Below are 18,607 nucleotides of genomic sequence, written 5' to 3'. Positions count from 1 at the left end.
TTAACAATTCATAAACAAAATTTAAAAAATTTAATGAACAACCCATGAACGCGTTCATTTTTTGAAAGAACGTGAACGTGAATGCGTTTGTTTGAAAAAAAACACGAACGTGAACGTGAACGAATGCATCTTTTAAATGAACGTTCCGTACACTGGTTATTATATCAACGTTGTGCATAGGTCAATAATCAGTAATTGAACAATAACGATAAATATAAAAATCATGTAAAATAATATAAAATTAATACGCAAAAAAAAATTGGAAATAAGCACCAGACAGTGAAACGAGAGAATAAAAAAACGAAATACGACACGGCATTGCCACGACCCATTGGCCGGCATTGCGTCGACAGAATTTGGCCGCCGACAATTAATCATGTTAATAACACGACGTGACTAAATTATAGCTATATACTAGTTGCATCACTCGCATCCTGCGTTTAAAAACGTCTACCTAATTGCAACCTTGGTTTTTTTTAGAATACATACTAGTAAAAAATAAAAAATATATAAAATGTAAAACCATACATTAGGAATTCTATATTGACTATATTGTCCGAAATTTAATTTTCCTTCCGGTTTTTACACCGACTTATATAACTGTCTATCTGTCTGTCACATCGTTATAGGTACTACGGGTAAGTTAACATGTTTTGTTTTTATTTAAAAATCGTGTCGTATTTTGTGTTTGATTATTATGTCACACCGTGGCAACGGTACAAACTTTTTAAAATTATCTTTTTTTATTAATTCGTATAGTAGAGCGACAATATTTCTAATTAATGTTTCTTTAATAACCGAATTTTATATAGGTTGTGTATCTTTCGATTTTCGAAACATAATGTTATCGTGCACCGTAAAACATGGACGGAGTCCGCAATAACAGTATAGCGAGTACAATGTACGACCGCTGTTATTATATAATATTATATTTTATCGCGTATACCGCTCCTCCAGCAAACCGCTTTCAAACACACGAGAAGCGACGACCTGTCGGCTCCCCACCGGGGTGCCCGAATCGGCAACAGCGTAAAGAGGGATCGCGACGCGTTCAGCTGCTGTCGGATGGCCGGCCCGCCCCCTCTGTTACGAACAATACGGACCGCCGTAAAACGATCGACCGATCTCCGTTTTACACTCTCGACGCCGTTTGGGTATCATTGGTACCAACATTCGGGCACACCGTCGCGGCGCGTATTTTCACCGACACTGTTCGTCGAGTATACACGCGATCGTTGTTGTTGTAGCGTTATAAAGTCTGTTTCGAGTGTAGTCGGCTCGGTATTTTATAATAATATTATTACGCTGCTGCGGTGTCGCCTACATTGACCTAGGCCGAAGGTAACGATTCGGTTGTTATATAATCGACGCACGGCAACTGCGCATGCGTCGTGGCCATCTTGAGAATCGTCACCCCGACTCCGCATACGAAACAGTTTTCGACCGCGGAGCCACGTCGCGTTCGGTTTTTCGACCGCGGGGAAACCACGTACGGCGCATGCGGAGCAGCGGATTCACAAAATATTTTTATTCGTGCGCGGCAGCGGCGCAGCGTCAATATTATTATAATGCCAACGTACGAACACCGAGGCCGAAATCCAAATTAGACCTTTTTTTCTCCGTAGTGTCTTTGGGACGCACTGGCGTATGCAACCCAATGACACCTAAATCGATACCGTTTCGGACCGCAGAGCTACTATAGACTAACAGCGTATAATATAACAGGCGTTTAGGTCAGACAGATAGTTCAATGTCGAATTATATTGATAATGAATGAATAATAATTTTTCGTAATTTCAAGTTTTCGAATAATCATAGCATATAATTATATAGCATTTAAAATAACAAAATGTTACGCGTTTTAAAGATATAAAGGACACAATTAAATTTTAAATGTTATAAAATGCATAAAAGACCCATATTATTGTAATAGACGATAAACTAAAAACTATAGTTCCAAATGCAAATTTAATTTTTTAATTTTATGAAAGTAGGCACATACAGTTTAAATGAATCGTAATCTACGGGCCAAACATGCAATTTTTAAACCTTTCTGTTCATTTATACAAGAGTAATATGTAGTTATAGGTCATTTTATATTTATATATATGTCATAAATTCAAAATTATTAAATACATTTTAATAGTAACCAAAAACTAAAAAAGCCATTCTTCACATTTTCTTTTATTAATGCGGGAACGTATAAAATATCGTATTGCTTTATTTAACATCAAGCTTAAAAAAAAACTATAAATATTTTATCTTTGTAATGATGCATTAACGAAATATTTACATTTAGCCGTGGAATGTACTTATATGCTTGGTGATAATGAATAATAAATATAGAATATATTGTATACTATAATATAGGTACTTACTTACGGTAAACCAAATAATATATTATTACATTTTTATTTTAAAACAGTGTTTGGTGAAAACAAATGGAGGGACCACCTTCAAAAATTACATCGAAAAATTTTATATAATATATACAGTGAAACATCCACTAACGGAGACCTCCCAATAGCGGACACCTCACATTAACGGACGTTTTTTGGGGAACGGTGATATTTTCACTACTTTTCAATAGGAAAATTTCCGAATAATAGACATTATTTTAAAAGAGAGTTTTTAAAATAATGTTTAAGTCCCTAATCTTTATTTGAAAATAATATGTATTCACATTCGCATGTATAACTCTCGTATTACTATTGAGATTGCACAGAGACGGTGCGTAATTATAAACAGACAAAGCTCACCGATTTTTTTCAAACAAAAATAATTTAAAAATACATTTACTACATAATTTTGATTTTGATTGTAAAAATATACTTTAAATAAGAATAATTAATAATAATTTGTAAAAATATAAATATGTAATAATTTACAATAAATAATAATTAATAACATTATACATATATAGTACACTATTATACAAATAAATTTAAAAAATGTATCCCTCCGAACAACGGACAAAATTTTGGTGACCGAGAGTGTCCGCTATTCAGAGGGATTTCACCGTATATAATATTAATATATATAGATTCAGTGCCGGATGTAGGACATTTGACGCGTGGGACTAATAAAAATGCAAGTTTAAACAAAAATCTTGCTAGTTCATTCAATTCAGTTAATTGGGCTTGATCTGCTTTAGTTTTCAAGTTCTAGTTTTCTTCTTCTATTTTTAGTCCCAGTAAGTTTTTTAATTGAATTTATTATCTTTTAATTTTAATTTTTTTTTTATAAAATAAATGTTATAATATAACAAAATCGTAATGTTTTAATAAAATCAACTACTTGGAAAGAACAAATGAACGATACAAGCAAGGCCGTATCTGAAGGGGGGTCCAAGAGGTCCGGACCCCTCCCCCCCTCCCCCGAAATTTTTAATATTTTAGCGAGTAATGAGTATTTTAAAATTGTAAATTGTTTATACATCTTATAAAAACTCATAACTCGCTTTAAAATAAAAATATAATGAAACGCTTTTAAGATGCCCTAGATAGTGTTCTTAACTTTGAATATTATAATAGGTCATTTCACTCTACTAAATTAGAGCCTATATTATAGGCTATAGACGTTATAGTCATTTTTGTGAACGTAAAATTTGCTATATTGCGCATGGGTTAGAGAGAGATAACAAATACTACGCCGACATCCTCTTAAGTCTTCATCAGATTATTTTCATAGTTTTCGGAGAAAACCCAATCCGATGGGCAATGACCAACGATAATTGTATATTATTTTGATGTTAAGAGGATACCGGCGTAGTATTTGTTATCTCTCTCTAACCCACGCGCAACATGGAAAATTTTACGTTCACAAAAATGACTATAACCATATTAATTTCTCAAATTAGAGTAGAGTAAAATGACCTAATATAAAATTTAAAGTTAGAACATTACCTAGGGCATTTCATAAGCGTTTTATTATATTTTTATTTTAAAGCGAGTTATGAGTATTTTAAAAATGTAAATTGTTTATACATCTTTAATTTTATTATTTGTTATGTTTTTATACCGATCTGATAAATATCAAGGTATAAAAAGAATATAAGAAAAGACAAATAATAATATGATACGAATAAGAATTTATAAAATAACAAAACAAATTTTTTAATGTTAAAAAAAATTTTAAACCATTTAAAAAAAAAGTTCTATTATGAGTGTATTAAATCGTTATATCGTATTTTTAAGGTATTTTTATTGTTTTTTAGAGCATTTAAATCCGTTTCCTACTAATAAGTGATAGTGACATATTGATAAGCTGCATTCTATATAGGCCCTTCAAAAGGTACATTAAGCAGGTAAATTGGGTATATAGCACGAAATACAAGTTATCGACATAGATTGTGTAAAGAAAGATCGATTATCATACATTTAGGTGTATAATAATAAAATCTATAAGTTGAGTACATCAGAGGGGGATCGTAAGTTTCTACACGAAAGTAACAGATAAAGAACTATATACGTTAATTCACACATATGTGATGTTTAAGTTCCTACACTGAAAAAAGGGTACGTTCATATAAGTTCCTACACGGCTAAAGACAAGTACTTATTATGTAAAAAAAATATGCTATATTTTATATAATATTATAAGTTATCAAACTGATGATACTGTCTTAAAAAAATAAAAATATCATTAAACATTTTATTTTTATACATTTTAATAGTAAATATATATATAATATATTAGATTTTATATAATTTTATTAGAACTATAAGTTATCAAACTGAACTGATGATGTTAAAATAACATCATTTAGAAGAATATAATTTCACTGTGTGGAGTAAGTAAAGAAATATTTTAACCACATAATAAATTAATTATTATTACATTTAAATGTATGACAGTATTATATGATATAACTGATATTAGATTGATAACTTATAAATTATATTATACGCAGTGTAGGGACTTACATACGTATCTTATTCTATCGTGTAGGCATTAGCCGTGTAGGATCTAACAATGTAGAACTGTAATAGTTACTGTTTTAATAACTTATTTTTTTAAATTCTAGCACGTGGACGGCAATATTAGATATATGAATTAAAGAAACCTGTAATGTGTTTTTAATTTATATTATTATAAGTACCTGTTTTTATCCATTGTTCTTTCTCTATCCACATATAATAGGTTTTCTTCGAGGGTCACAAACCACTATTTTTCCGCTGATAGTAACTACCTAGGTGTCTTTGTTTTCTAAAATTCGAAGAAAACTATTCTCGAAATTTATAGTGAATCGAACTATTGATTTTTCGGAGTTTTCACAGTTACGGACTAAATGACAAGCGACATTAAAGAGCGGAATGTCGATGGATAATTGCGAAAAGCGATTAAGATTATAGCCACGAAAGTTCTGTTCGAAACCAGTGGCGTAGCCAGGAGCACCTCTCTCGTTAGCCGTATTTGCTATTTTTTGTTTTAAAGATTTATATTTATTCGTATACATGAAAGCATACTATACAGTATGTCACAAAAAAAGCACCAACAAAATTGCAACTCGCAGATTGGTCGAAATAATTGTATACAATTATTACTGTTTGATTTTATACACTTATAATTTATTTTGTACTAAAACACCCGTTTTTATTATTAAATTGCTATATTTATTATTATGTATATGTATATTAACATTTAACTTAATAACTGACTGAGAATATAAATAAATTATTTACATATACATTAAATATTTGGTTTATTTTCTTTTTGGTAGTAGGTAGTGTATTTTATCTTTTATTTAGTTATCTAATCTTTATTTCAATTACTATTTAGTGTCTTACTAAATTTATTTTTGAATTTACTACTTGGGAATATAATATTTCATACTTGATACTTTTTTTCTAAATTTTCGTTTCAATGTCTAATAACTAATACATATGCAGTAATATCTAAAAAAAAAATTGTTATTAGATAATAGATTGTTTCAAACTATTATGATTCGTAAAGAATACGGACGAAAATTCAAAAATGTAAAAAGGTATATACAATTACATGAAAACCCATGCTTTCATAATTTACTTATTAAAATTATCTTAGTGAAATTATATACATATTATGATAACTATTATTCTGGTTTTTAAATTGAATCTATATGTTTTTTTTTTTTGTATTCATTTAAGATATTTTAATATTTATAATATTATTATTATAAGTTAATTAATTATTAAGAAGTCACAACACCCGCATGTGTTGTCTCCGTCTAACAAGAGTGCAACATAGCAAATTTACGCTCGGCAGATCACGTTTAACTCCATTAGTTTAAAAATTAAAGTGAATCGACCTATTATGAAACTTGAGGGTAAGAATATTAGCTGTGTTTGTATGTCGGTTTTTTACAATTATTCAGTTTTTAAATGAGTTATAAGCTCTTTCAACATATACTTTGAAAATTAAATGAATGATCAATGTACCTATTCAGGCTATTCAGTTACGTATCAATTTTGGAGGGGGAGTTTCACATGTATTAATATTCAAAGTTACTGCATGAATATTCAAAATTTTATAAATTTTATACAACAAAATAATATTAAAATTTTCGTTTTTTAGGTAAATTCGTTTTAATAACTTTAAATTATAAATACTATAGCTAAAAAATGTATATATAATTTTGTATTTTGAATATTTTTTAATTATGACCTAAGCAACTTATAAGAAACCTTATTGCATTAATTTTTAACTACCTACTCAAAAACACAATTTTACTTGTTGCCGGGTTGTATACAACACCGTACAACAACCGTATTTCATACAATCATCTCCATCAGCCGTCATACATTGAAGTGTTCGGAACGTTCACTAAAAAAATTAATTCGTTCATGTCCACGTTCAGTCCTCAAAAAAGGAACCCGTTCACGTTCACATTCCTGTTTTTTCACGTTCACTTTCTTTGGAAAATGAATGCGTTCATTAGGTTGTTCATTTAATATTTTAATTTTTTTTTTTTAATGACTGAAGTTTTTTTAACTTCAGTCAATATAAAAACCATAAACATATACGACTCAAACCAAAATTAAAAACACAATTTAGAGTTTAGTGCATATACATTTAAAAAGTTTAAGATTACTTTATAACCCATACAACATAGACATTACACCACTACTATACGTTTACACTTAAATTCATTTTTATTGTGAATATAACTTATAACCGATTAGGTATACTATTATTTATTATAAATTCGTTGAAATCATAATAATATTATTGTTATTGCTGTATATTGAGCCGGGACCACTGCAATAATTTACGTATTTAATTTTTTTAATTTTATTGGTTTTTAAATACATTTTTATCTTAGTCTTAAATATTTTATTAATATATTTAAACTGTATAACAATTTTTAAATATTAATGGATGACAATTTAACCGAATTCTCTATAAAATAAATGTAAACACGATCGATTTGTTAATGGTACCTGCATTTTATGTTTCATGTAAAATACTTGCAAAAAAATAAAAATAAAATAACAACTATTTGTAAATATTTCGATTTCACTAATAGGGATAGAAACAACATTTAAATGTTTGCATCAATATTTTTTTGGCACACAAAAATATAATTAAAAATAACATACTATATTAATATTGGCTTGTAAGAAAGTCTGGAGAATTTCATCTTATAAGAGAGGTATGCAGACATGCGATAAACTCAAATTTACCTACATAGTAAATTTGGTGGTAAATAAACATGCATATACTTGAACTTGATCACTATAGTCAGGCGCGAACCTTGGAAAATAGAAATGAGATGTAAGACGTTAATTTTGAATGCGAAAAAGTTCAATGTTCAATGGCATATTTAGACAATGGCACATCTGTTAGTCTACAACAATTACCCAAGCAGATGTGAGATTATTCTTTTATGATATGTTTATTTATCTAGTTGATAATACATTATTTATGGTTACATGTTTTTATCAGTGTCACCCACGATACGAAAAAGAAATAATAGAACTGTAGCGCATCACTCGAAGAGCGTACGATTGATAGGAATAACACATGTTTGGTGGGTAATTATTATAAATTAAAATAATATATTTTATTTTTATAAAACAAAACGTCAGATCTAATAAGCTAAATGTATTACATCGTCATTGAATATTTAAACAATAAATATAATTAAATATATTTCTAAATAGCTGTGTTGTCATGATAATAAAAATGTTTACTGTATTAACCTTATATAGTAATAATTATTAATAGGTAATAGATGTTACGTAAACATCAATCATTTAAAACACGATGCGAATTGCACTAATTTTATTATTGTCGTTTAAAGTGACATTATTTGAACTTAAGTCGACCAAGCATGTACACAAAGTACCTATAGATGACGATGTCAATATCTTCAAGCTCGAAGATTATCCGTATGTAATGTCCTTAAAAATATTGTTACTTAATAAAAGAGTAGAGACTTGCACGGGTTCACTTGTAACAGAACTGTTTGTATTGACTGCTGCTCACTGTGTTTACGATAAAGACAAAAAGGATATAAAAGTAAATATTCCTGTATATAAGTATTACTAATGTAATGAATAATAATTAATAAACTACATGTTATATTATCCAGGTTCTACATTTTCGTAAATACGTTGTAACTATAATCCCCATGTTTATTGTTTATGCAGGTGTATCAAGGTACATGGATAAGAAATCGTGATTCGCGAAACGTAGTCAAGCTGTACATACACGAAAGTTATAATCATACATCTGAAGTTATAATTGGAGATCTTAGCGTTTTAAAAGTAAGCGCGCTTTTCTTATTTATTTTTACTAAAAATATTAAAGTCCATTTCTATATTTGGCCTTTAAAGTCTAAAGAGAATTAATTTGATTAATCTCTCATACCTTATAACATGTAGTAATAAATATATTATATTATTAGCTATTATATATTATTTGTATTATTATTATTATTATAATATATTATATTAATATTATATTATCTAACTATATAGTGATCGCTTTATAAATGTTCATATTTTAATTGTTTATATATTTTGTAGTTATATTTATAACGTTGTCCTTTAATTAAAATAAGTACTTTATGTATTACCTATATGTAAATGCACTTATAAATATTATTTTTATAAATTTGTATTTAGATAGACAAACCATTTTCGTATATCGAGGAATACGTAAGGATAGGTGGCTCACCTATTGACTTCGCCAAAAACAAATACCTGAATTGTATCGTTATTGGATTTGGTATTATTAACAATGAACACGAAGGATTTATTAATCAAATTATGGTCAAACATGGTAGGAAAGCTTGTGAAGGATACGATAGGTAATAAACATAGATAGTTCAGTCAATATATTTATAATATTTACGTGTTAAAAAAGTGTTCAAATAATAGATACATGGCAACAATATCTCTGTGAAATACCAAGCAAGCACAAGACGTATGAAGGAGATAGTGGTGGTCCGATGATTTGCGATGGTTTGCTATATGGAGTATGCAGTTTTTCAATACATTTCAATGATGGAGACATGCAGACTATCCACGTGTTCATCGATTATTATAGAAAATGGGTCTTTGATATAATAGAACCGGTACAGAGCACATCTTTGACAGCAAAACAAAAGAGAATTAAAAAGAATAAAACAAATCAAAAAAGTGATGCGAAATTGATTATTCCGTACCCGTACCATATATTGTACATCATTTCGGGAATATTATGGTATAATGAGTATTATGTATTGTGTTTTAATTGAAATTAAGGACGTATTTTATATTATTTATTTAATTCATATTTATTTTTAAAAAAAATCCAATTTATCAAATTTATTTAAAGTGAAATATTTATTTTCACTAATCCTATCATAGAAACTAAATTTACATTTACACCTCAAATTTCCATATCATTTTGATAATAAAATATACATAATATAAAAACTGAGGAAAAGTAGATTCTTAGTGGCCACAGTAATGAAAGTTTTAAATTTGAATACAATGATAAAGAATTAAATAAAATGTTACGCTTAAAATATATTTTTAATATTATCTAGTATATATATATATATGATATAATTCTTCTGTACGTCTATGATTTGGAAGTGATCGCGTAACTAATAGATTAGCACACAAATTAATTTAGTTTTACTTCACGAAAATGTATTTATTTTTATTAAAATGATTGATTTCAGTTTATATTAATACTAACTAAAAATATAGCAAATAAAATTCTTTACAAAAATAAAATCTTAAATCAATTACAAACTTATGAAAACAATTGCATAATTAACATTATTGTCATTATTTACTGATAAGTTGGCTGCGCGTTTTCGAATTATGATCCGCGGTGATTAGAAACCACTTTCGCGACTTGTACGAATTGCAATCAATAATCATGTTTTGCTTTCTTCATTCTGAGAATATTTTTTACGTTATACTGCACAATGCACATAAAAACAAATGCTAATCTTAACGATATTGGATTTACGTCGGATTTTAAGCATTCATTAGATCTTTTCCAGTTGTTTGTATTAACATCAAAATGATTATGTTCAGAATATTAAGAATATAAAATCCTAAGAATATTCATCGTTCGAGTAACATTGCAGTTTGGTTTGTATTATATTATCTATTTCAACTGAAACAAAACAGAAAACGATAGAGAGATAAATTAATAGCTAAAACTCGGGCGAAGACAATTATCAGAATGTTATAATTATCAATTCAATGATTCATATAATATAATTATACAGTACTGTTATTTCTATTATTATTAATTTGTCAACCCACTCTTATCGTACATTGCGACATTGACAGACCGTTTTCCCCGACCATTCCTTTCGTCTTCCATATATTATGAATTGTTTAATTACCACAGCACGCAATCGTTACATTCTTATCGTCAAATTGTTGTATGCCGATAAGTATTATGTTTTCGTTATTAGTTATTAATAAAAAGTCTGCATATTTTGTTATATTTTCGTGTTGTTTTTTTTTTTTTTGAGCATATTTTGTGGCATATTTTCGTCTTTTTTTTGTGCATATTTTGCCAATTTTACCTATAACTTCTCATTCCTAGTTATTTCGAATTTTGGTTCGTCTCGTTAGTGAAGCCAACACGTATCCGCTGTAGTAACTTTTTATTAAAAGTCAGTAACTTAAATGGTAACTAATAGGCGTAACTAGGGGAGGGGCTTGTGTGGACTTTAGCCTCACAGAATTTTTGGGTTAAACATATTAATATTACCTTATTTTTGCTCACTGTGTAAAAAAATATAATGTTTCATATAAACGAATAATAATTCAAGAATCAGTTATAAACACCAATAGAAACAATAAATAATAATCTAATTAAAAAAAAGCTTTAAGACATTTTAAGGCAGCAATAGTAAATGGGTAACAAATTTTCGTTTTATTGTTCATCTGATATAACATTTTGAAATATGCTTTTGTCAGATAACCCTATGATCCCTATGCATTATTGAAGAAGTATAAGACTACACATTTGTATAAAAAAAAATTTGCATATGTATTGGGAAAAAAATACTAAAAATATGAAATATATTAAAAATACATTAAGAACTAAATCCCATAAATTAATGGACGTTGTTACGTTGATGATGTAGCTAATGTGAAATATGCGTAATTGTATCGGTCGACTTAGAACGTTCGTTCAGTCACTAAACAAACTACAAACATGTCATATTGTGACCAAATCGTCGCCATTTATTTTTTAATCTCAAAGAATTTATGATTTCATATTATTTCAATTTTTTTTACTGAGCTAAATTTATAAATTTCATTTTTTAATTATTATTTTTTTGTTAAATAATTATTACATGTTTTGGATTTTTTATTTCATTAAAATCCATTATCTAGTCATTAAATACGAAATATTATGAGAAGAATGCCGTATCAGACAGTCAGCCTCTATTTCTAAGAACAGTTTTTAATATACAAATATTATATTATAATTAATTAGTATAATTATAATTTATTTTTCTATGAGTAATAAAATTAGATGAACTTTTTCTTCTGAAAACATCGCAAACCATGTCATATTTTCATATCATAAAAATATTATTAATTATGTTTGTAAAGTCCAGGATTATAATGGTAGTGGGTGTCAGTGGCGTAGCTAGGAATTTTAGTAGAGCGGGGGCAAAATCTCAAAATTATTCATAATAATCATGAATTATATTAAGTCAAATACACAAGTATATATGTCAGTGGCGTGTAGTCAGGGCAAGCGAGGTAAGCGGCGCATGCCCAGATAAAAGTAAAAAGAAAGGGTTAGGACATAGGCAACTTAATATACATAGTTAAGCACTCAGTTTTTTCCAGACTTGACCTATGCTGTAGTATTAGAACAACTGGGTGCGGTAGAGGGGGGTCACGACGATTTTACATGGTCCTCGAAAGCGCTCAGAGAAATTCTTCTGACGCGATTTCATTAGCTACCGCTACATTAAATCAGCGCGTTCTTAACTAAAGCATAGTTCGTGTTAGTCGGTAGAACCAGTCATCGGTGATGCATTAATTCTTATTGAAAAATCCTAATTAGAATCCAAACAGATCTATGTGTACTTTTATTGGATTTTGTTTAAAAATAATTTTAATTTTATTTAAATTTACAATACTTATAATACTTGTTTACTTATTATATTATATTATATTATATTATATTATATATATTTAACAATAAACTTGTTTGGTAATAAATATAATATTCAGTAAAATATTAACATGAGTAAATTTTTATTGGATTTTAGGTAGGTAGGTATACTTATTTTAGCGCTTGCCCATAATGTTTTACCACTGATATAGATAGTAATTAGTAATTAATTTCAGTAAATGAAAATAATAAAATAAATGATACAATATAGAACTTAATGCTATACAACTTCAATATACAGTTTTTTTAAATTACCAAATTTTGTTTAAAAGTTAATTTTCAGAGAAAGTTGGGTGAGGCAAGCACCCCCTTCGCCCCCCCCCCGAAACTACGTCACTGGTGGGTGAAGAACTATAGACTACTAATGATAATTCTCTATTAGGTATACAATATACATATTATGTATTTAAAACCTTAGGCACAGTGCCGTACAAATCATAGGTACAGGCGGTGCACATGCAGCACTGGAGCCCGCAGAGTCGAATAGCAGATAAGTAGCCGTTAATCTTTTTTTTTTTAATTTGATTTAATTTGATTCATAATTATTGTACTATTACCTTGTACTTGTATTTAATTCCATATAATACAATTTTTAAATCCAACCTTTCTTAGAAGTAGAAAATGATTTAATAAAATGTTCATTTGATTTTATTCAACTGTATACGTCAGATGTGACTTCAGATTTTACTCGACAATTACTAAGTATCCAATCTATAATAAAAAATAAATCAAATATCAGAAATATAAATGATGTTATAATATTTATTGTGAATAATGATTTAGCAACAGCTTTTTTTGATATTCTAACAGCTTGTATAATTTTTTTGAAAATTCCTGTATGGAAGTGTGGCTTCAGTTGAAAGATCTTTTACCAAACTTAAATTGATAAAAAATTACTTAAGGAGTTCTATTTCCCAAGAAATTTTAAGTAATGTATCAGTGTTAAGTATTGAAAAAGGTCGTACTGATGAAATAAATATTGAAAAGATTATTACTGATTTTGCAAATACTAAAGCTCGGAAGAAATTACTTTAAAATGTTTTTTTATACTTAAATGTTAAATATTATAAAAATATAAAATATGTAATAGGTATAATATTATTATATAATAATACTAAAAAGTAATCATTTTTATATATATTTCTAGTGTAAACTAGAATTGTTACTTTTATATTTTATTGTAATTTATATTTTTAAAATCAATAATCATAACTATATTCATATTATATATTTTATCCACCTATCTAGTTTATTCTTTAATTTTTTTTATTAATAAAATCTACCCAATATACAATTGTGATTTTGTATACCTACTAAGTTGAAGCTTTACACAAAATTGTTTCAGCAAGAAAATTATTATCTATCAGTTATTTAAAATTCAATATATCCACAAATACTATCTTATTTAAGGAGTAAAAAATTTCCATAGTGTGAAGTCAGTCCGACTTTATAAAGTATCTCAAGAAAGTGGGACCAATATACATATTTTGTTTTGCACCTAGATCTTTGACAATCTAGTTACGGCATTGCTTAGGTAACCAAAAATTCATATTTTTAATTGATAAATGAGTTAATCAATTTTCAGGATAATCATTTATGCATGCTTTATGTTACTTTATGTGAAGCCATGTTCACATCATAGTTTTATCCTTATAAATCCATCATGTTGACATTGAACTAAAAAAATATAATTGTCCAGTGTATATTTTAGATTTAAAGCAAAGCGAAGAAAATATTAGTTTTATAATTTAATATTAGACATTTAAAAGTTCAAACTTTTTTTTTATTAAACTAATAAATTATTATTTGTAAATAAAGAAAAAGTTGAAATATACAATCTAATAATGCTCATAAGTTATTACAAATATGTAGCAGTTAAAATTATCTAAAATATGAAGGTTTATTTATAACGATTTATTTATAATTATCAATTTTTATACTTAAAGAAAAAAAATTATTACGTTATAAATATTTTTTACACCAAAATTTAGTAAAAATTGTTTAATAACAAAATTTCTTTAAAATATTTAAAGTTCAAATATTGACAGATTAGATATAGTCATAAAGGTATTAAAAAAATTAACTAATTTTAGATATTCATTTATTATTTGAATAATATTATTTTGAAAACTATAAACTTTTCGCCACTATTTGTCTACGTTGATTATCATTTATTTTATTATTTTATTATCATCTATAGCATACTTTATGGAAACTTAGTTAATGTCAATAATTGTTTTAATATTTATCTATATGAATATTTAATAGTACTAAATCATTTAGTAGTTATCGTAAAGCGTATACATAGAATATATATATTTTAATTTTCTATGATTACAGAAATTACGTTTCAGTCTTCAGTGGTTACTATTTAAAATGAAACCCGAAAACGTACCAAAAATTTGTAAACGAATTTTGATATTGGATAAAAGTTTTTCACACTATAATACATATAGTATCTAACTTAATAGTAACAACTTTAAACAAACGTATATAATGTATTATAGGAATGGTGAAAGAACGTTTAATGTACACATTGCCCGGAAAGTTTGAATAATTAAAACAAAACAATTATTTTTGGTGCAATTTTTTTTATTAAACATATTATTAATAAAAATTATACAATATTTATGAAATTAACATGCATGTATGTATCTATATTGTATAATGTGTATATATTGTTAATTACAATTGTATTATAATATATCAGAATATTTTAAAACAATTATAACAATGATAAAAATTATATATTATAGGTATCTTAAATAATGGCACAATGCATTTGTTTATTACTCAACATGAAGCCCAACATTTTCCAGGTAGCTCTGATTGCCGTTTACATTGTTTTTGCGGGTCATCTAAATATTTTAAATCAACCGGGAACAGATCGTTACAAATAATTTTACAAGGGTTTGAGGGAGGAGGATTTTTTACAACTGAAGAACCTATGAGTTTAAACAAATTCCCTTCTTTAATAAATATTTTCGAGTCGAGTTTCACTGGTCTAGTGGGAAAATCATTTTTATCGTTCATGGCATATGTCGCCTTAACGCCGTAATATATTTCCTTACCCGCGTAATTGGCAGACACATCAATAATACCTTCAACGTGATGACTCCAATAACCGGTATTACAATTAGGGTTCTGTGATATAATATTCTGATCATGATAAGAACCACCCAATTTATGGGCTATAATATGTCCCGCGTGGTCTTTATATGTCACACCGTTGATGATTTCGCTAAAGATTCTTGCCGGGATAAAATTGTGTCTGTCGCGTCTTCTGCCACTTTTAGCAAGAACATCCGGTGTTATTTGAACGCAGGACACAATAACTCTATTAGTAGTGACACCAGGCCTGGTTCGTTCTAAAAATATCTGATTTGGTGCCCAAAATCTACTTGGTGTACTATCTCCTATAGATCCTTCATAAGGTATATTATCAGCTTGCCAAAAAGTTGACTCATCTACTGCAAAAATACCAAGTATTTGTCTAGGACATCTAAAATCATTAAGACAGTAAGATATATCTACCAACACCAAAAAAGTAAAAATGAAATAAGCGAAAAATTGATTAGTTAACATGATTGAAAAGTATCACAACAATCTCAAAAATGATAATGTTATTATTAGAATCTATAGTTCAAATGTTTGTATAGCAATAGGATGGTTCTTCTTATGTCGATGAAAAATACTTCCAATTGCGTAGATATGTCAACTGCTGTGATGATATGTATGCTAACCGCAAATATCCTTTGATACTGGTTGATAACAAATGAAACACACATGTAAAAAAATAAAATATATATAAACATAAGTATAAAAATTATAGTTTAAGAGGACGCTCTACACCTACGTGTGTTGTCTCTGTCATGCAATAAATATAAACTATAACAAAAACTGTTTTGCGCTGTATAGTGATTCTATACATAACCGCTGAAGCTATAGTGATAGTTATTACACCAAATTGGTATACAACATATAGTTGAGAACATTATCTGTGAAATATCGTTGTTATTTTTTGGAATCGCTTAATTAAGAAAAAAGTTCAAATTGTATCAAAATCCATTACTTCTGTGTTTTTCAAACTCGAAAAACTTTTTCTGTAGTTTCAGCATTAGACAAATTTAAACGATATTTCACATTACAAGTTCACCTTTATATGTTGTGAAAATATCGTCTCTTAGTTATGCCTTGTAATGAATCAAAAATATACTTGTACACTGCATTTTATGATACTTTACCTTATAATATTATAGTTAATTACAAGTGGTTTAAGTTAAATATCTTTAAAAACAAATAAATGGCCCATTGGCTAGGAATGTCGACTTTCCTAGCCTCTTCGTTTATTAAATATTAAAACCAATAGGTATATTATTATTTATTACTTAAGTGCGGATTAGTATGCATTTGTTAATCGTGTTATATGATAAATTGATAAGTGATTACAACATTTGTTTCATGGTATAACGATTTAAAAAATAGAACTATTTTATGAATATTTTTGCATATTTTTACGTTTTTCTATTGTAACAACTTATTTTACAATTTTTATTGTATATTTCGATGTTTTTGAAATTTTTCAAATATATAATCGTCTATTATAATATAAAAAAAAAAAATATTATATTTTTATTGTTTCGAATTAATATCGAAATAAATTAATAAGTTTACTTTTAGGTAAAAACGGTTTTCTCAAATATGACTTAGGTCAATAATCGGGGAAATAAAATAAGATAATATAAGATAAATTCTGAAATACATTTTAAATAATTAATTAAATTTTTTTTTTTTGCTACTCTTTTATTCATATTTTAACATAATATTAGTGCATAGATTTAAACATATTTAAGATTTTTTAGTGCATATTTGGTTGGTTTTTAATGCATATAAATCCGCACACTATATTATTACGAACGGTGTTCAATAACTATGCTGGTCGTGAGTATATATTTAAACTAAAAGACCGTCCAACTCAACAAATTTTCTTTGGCTTAAATTATAGTTCATACGATGACGAATAAAATGATACCACTAAAATTCGTATGTGAAAATCCGTTCACGAGTTACGGTGAATTTTGACATGGCTCGTGACGAATTCGTTCGCCGCGGTGGCGGCCATACAAAATACACGGCAATATTTGTCTATTTTTTATTTATCGTAATACAACTGCTAATGAACTTATTTTTTTTTCGAATGAACTAATCAAATGTATTTAAGTCAGTACGTAATGATCTTTTTATTCGTATAACTATATCACATTTTGATTTAATATTAATGAAATAATAACAATTATATTATACAGTATAATACACCGCCGTCATAACTCATAAGAGTACTGCTAGTCGCTAGATAGTTTTATAATATTATGCAAGCCCTCGACCACATCTAGTATTAGCTACGAGTTAATACTAAAATAGCTAGTTTACACGTAAAAAATCTATAGGTATACGATGTCACTATCGTCTAAACACTATTAAACACGATTACTGCAGTGAATATAATATATTATGGTAAATGCGTAATATAATTTACTTAAGTGTTATTTTTTTCTAAAAGATTAAAGCAAAATGTGATATAATTATACGAACGTAAAGATTATGAGGTACTGTTAAATATATTTGATTAGTTCATTCGAAAAAAGATTAAGTTCAATTGACTCTATACTATTTATAACGGTAATAGAATAGTTTTTGAATTTTTTGAGTACGGTGGTTCTTTAAGTACATTATACGGTTGCCTAGATCTGCGTGTATTTTAATTATATAATTTTAATAACTATGGTCCATGGATTATTATAACAATATATCTTAATATCTTTAATTTCTTACCTTAATATTCTTGGTTTGGTAGTTGATGGTTTGTAATATATTGATGAAAAAATTGAAGAGAGATACACTTTTTAGCAAAGGCCAGAATGAAAGTGAATCGTATGTTGGAATGGATAGTGAGTAGAGTGTAGAGCAC

General features: G+C 27.7%; 2 protein-coding genes across 2 annotated transcripts; one reads left to right on the top strand and one right to left on the bottom strand.

The window, feature by feature from the left end:
* Positions 1 to 7,811: 7,811 nt before the first annotated feature.
* On the top strand, positions 7,812 to 13,674 carry LOC114253673 (chymase-like). Its single transcript, XM_028188653.1, has 6 exons — positions 7,812 to 7,851; positions 8,285 to 8,502; positions 8,634 to 8,750; positions 9,111 to 9,295; positions 9,352 to 9,690; positions 13,542 to 13,674. Exons 1-6 carry the CDS (start codon positions 7,812 to 7,814, stop codon positions 13,672 to 13,674), a joined length of 1,032 nt encoding a protein of 343 aa, XP_028044454.1.
* Positions 13,675 to 15,432: 1,758 nt separating this feature from the next.
* LOC113557803 lies at positions 15,433 to 18,607 on the bottom strand. The gene is made up of 2 exons (XM_026963352.1): positions 18,472 to 18,607; positions 15,433 to 16,400 (listed from the first exon to the last, which is right to left on the bottom strand). Exon 2 carries the CDS (start codon positions 16,222 to 16,224, stop codon positions 15,433 to 15,435), a length of 792 nt encoding a protein of 263 aa, XP_026819153.1. The 5' UTR covers positions 16,225 to 16,400; positions 18,472 to 18,607.

This window comes from Rhopalosiphum maidis, chromosome 3 (genome assembly GCF_003676215.2).
Source record: "Rhopalosiphum maidis isolate BTI-1 chromosome 3, ASM367621v3, whole genome shotgun sequence".
Taxonomy (NCBI): Eukaryota; Metazoa; Arthropoda; class Insecta; order Hemiptera; family Aphididae; genus Rhopalosiphum; species Rhopalosiphum maidis.
This window is presented reverse-complemented; position numbering and strand designations above follow the sequence as displayed.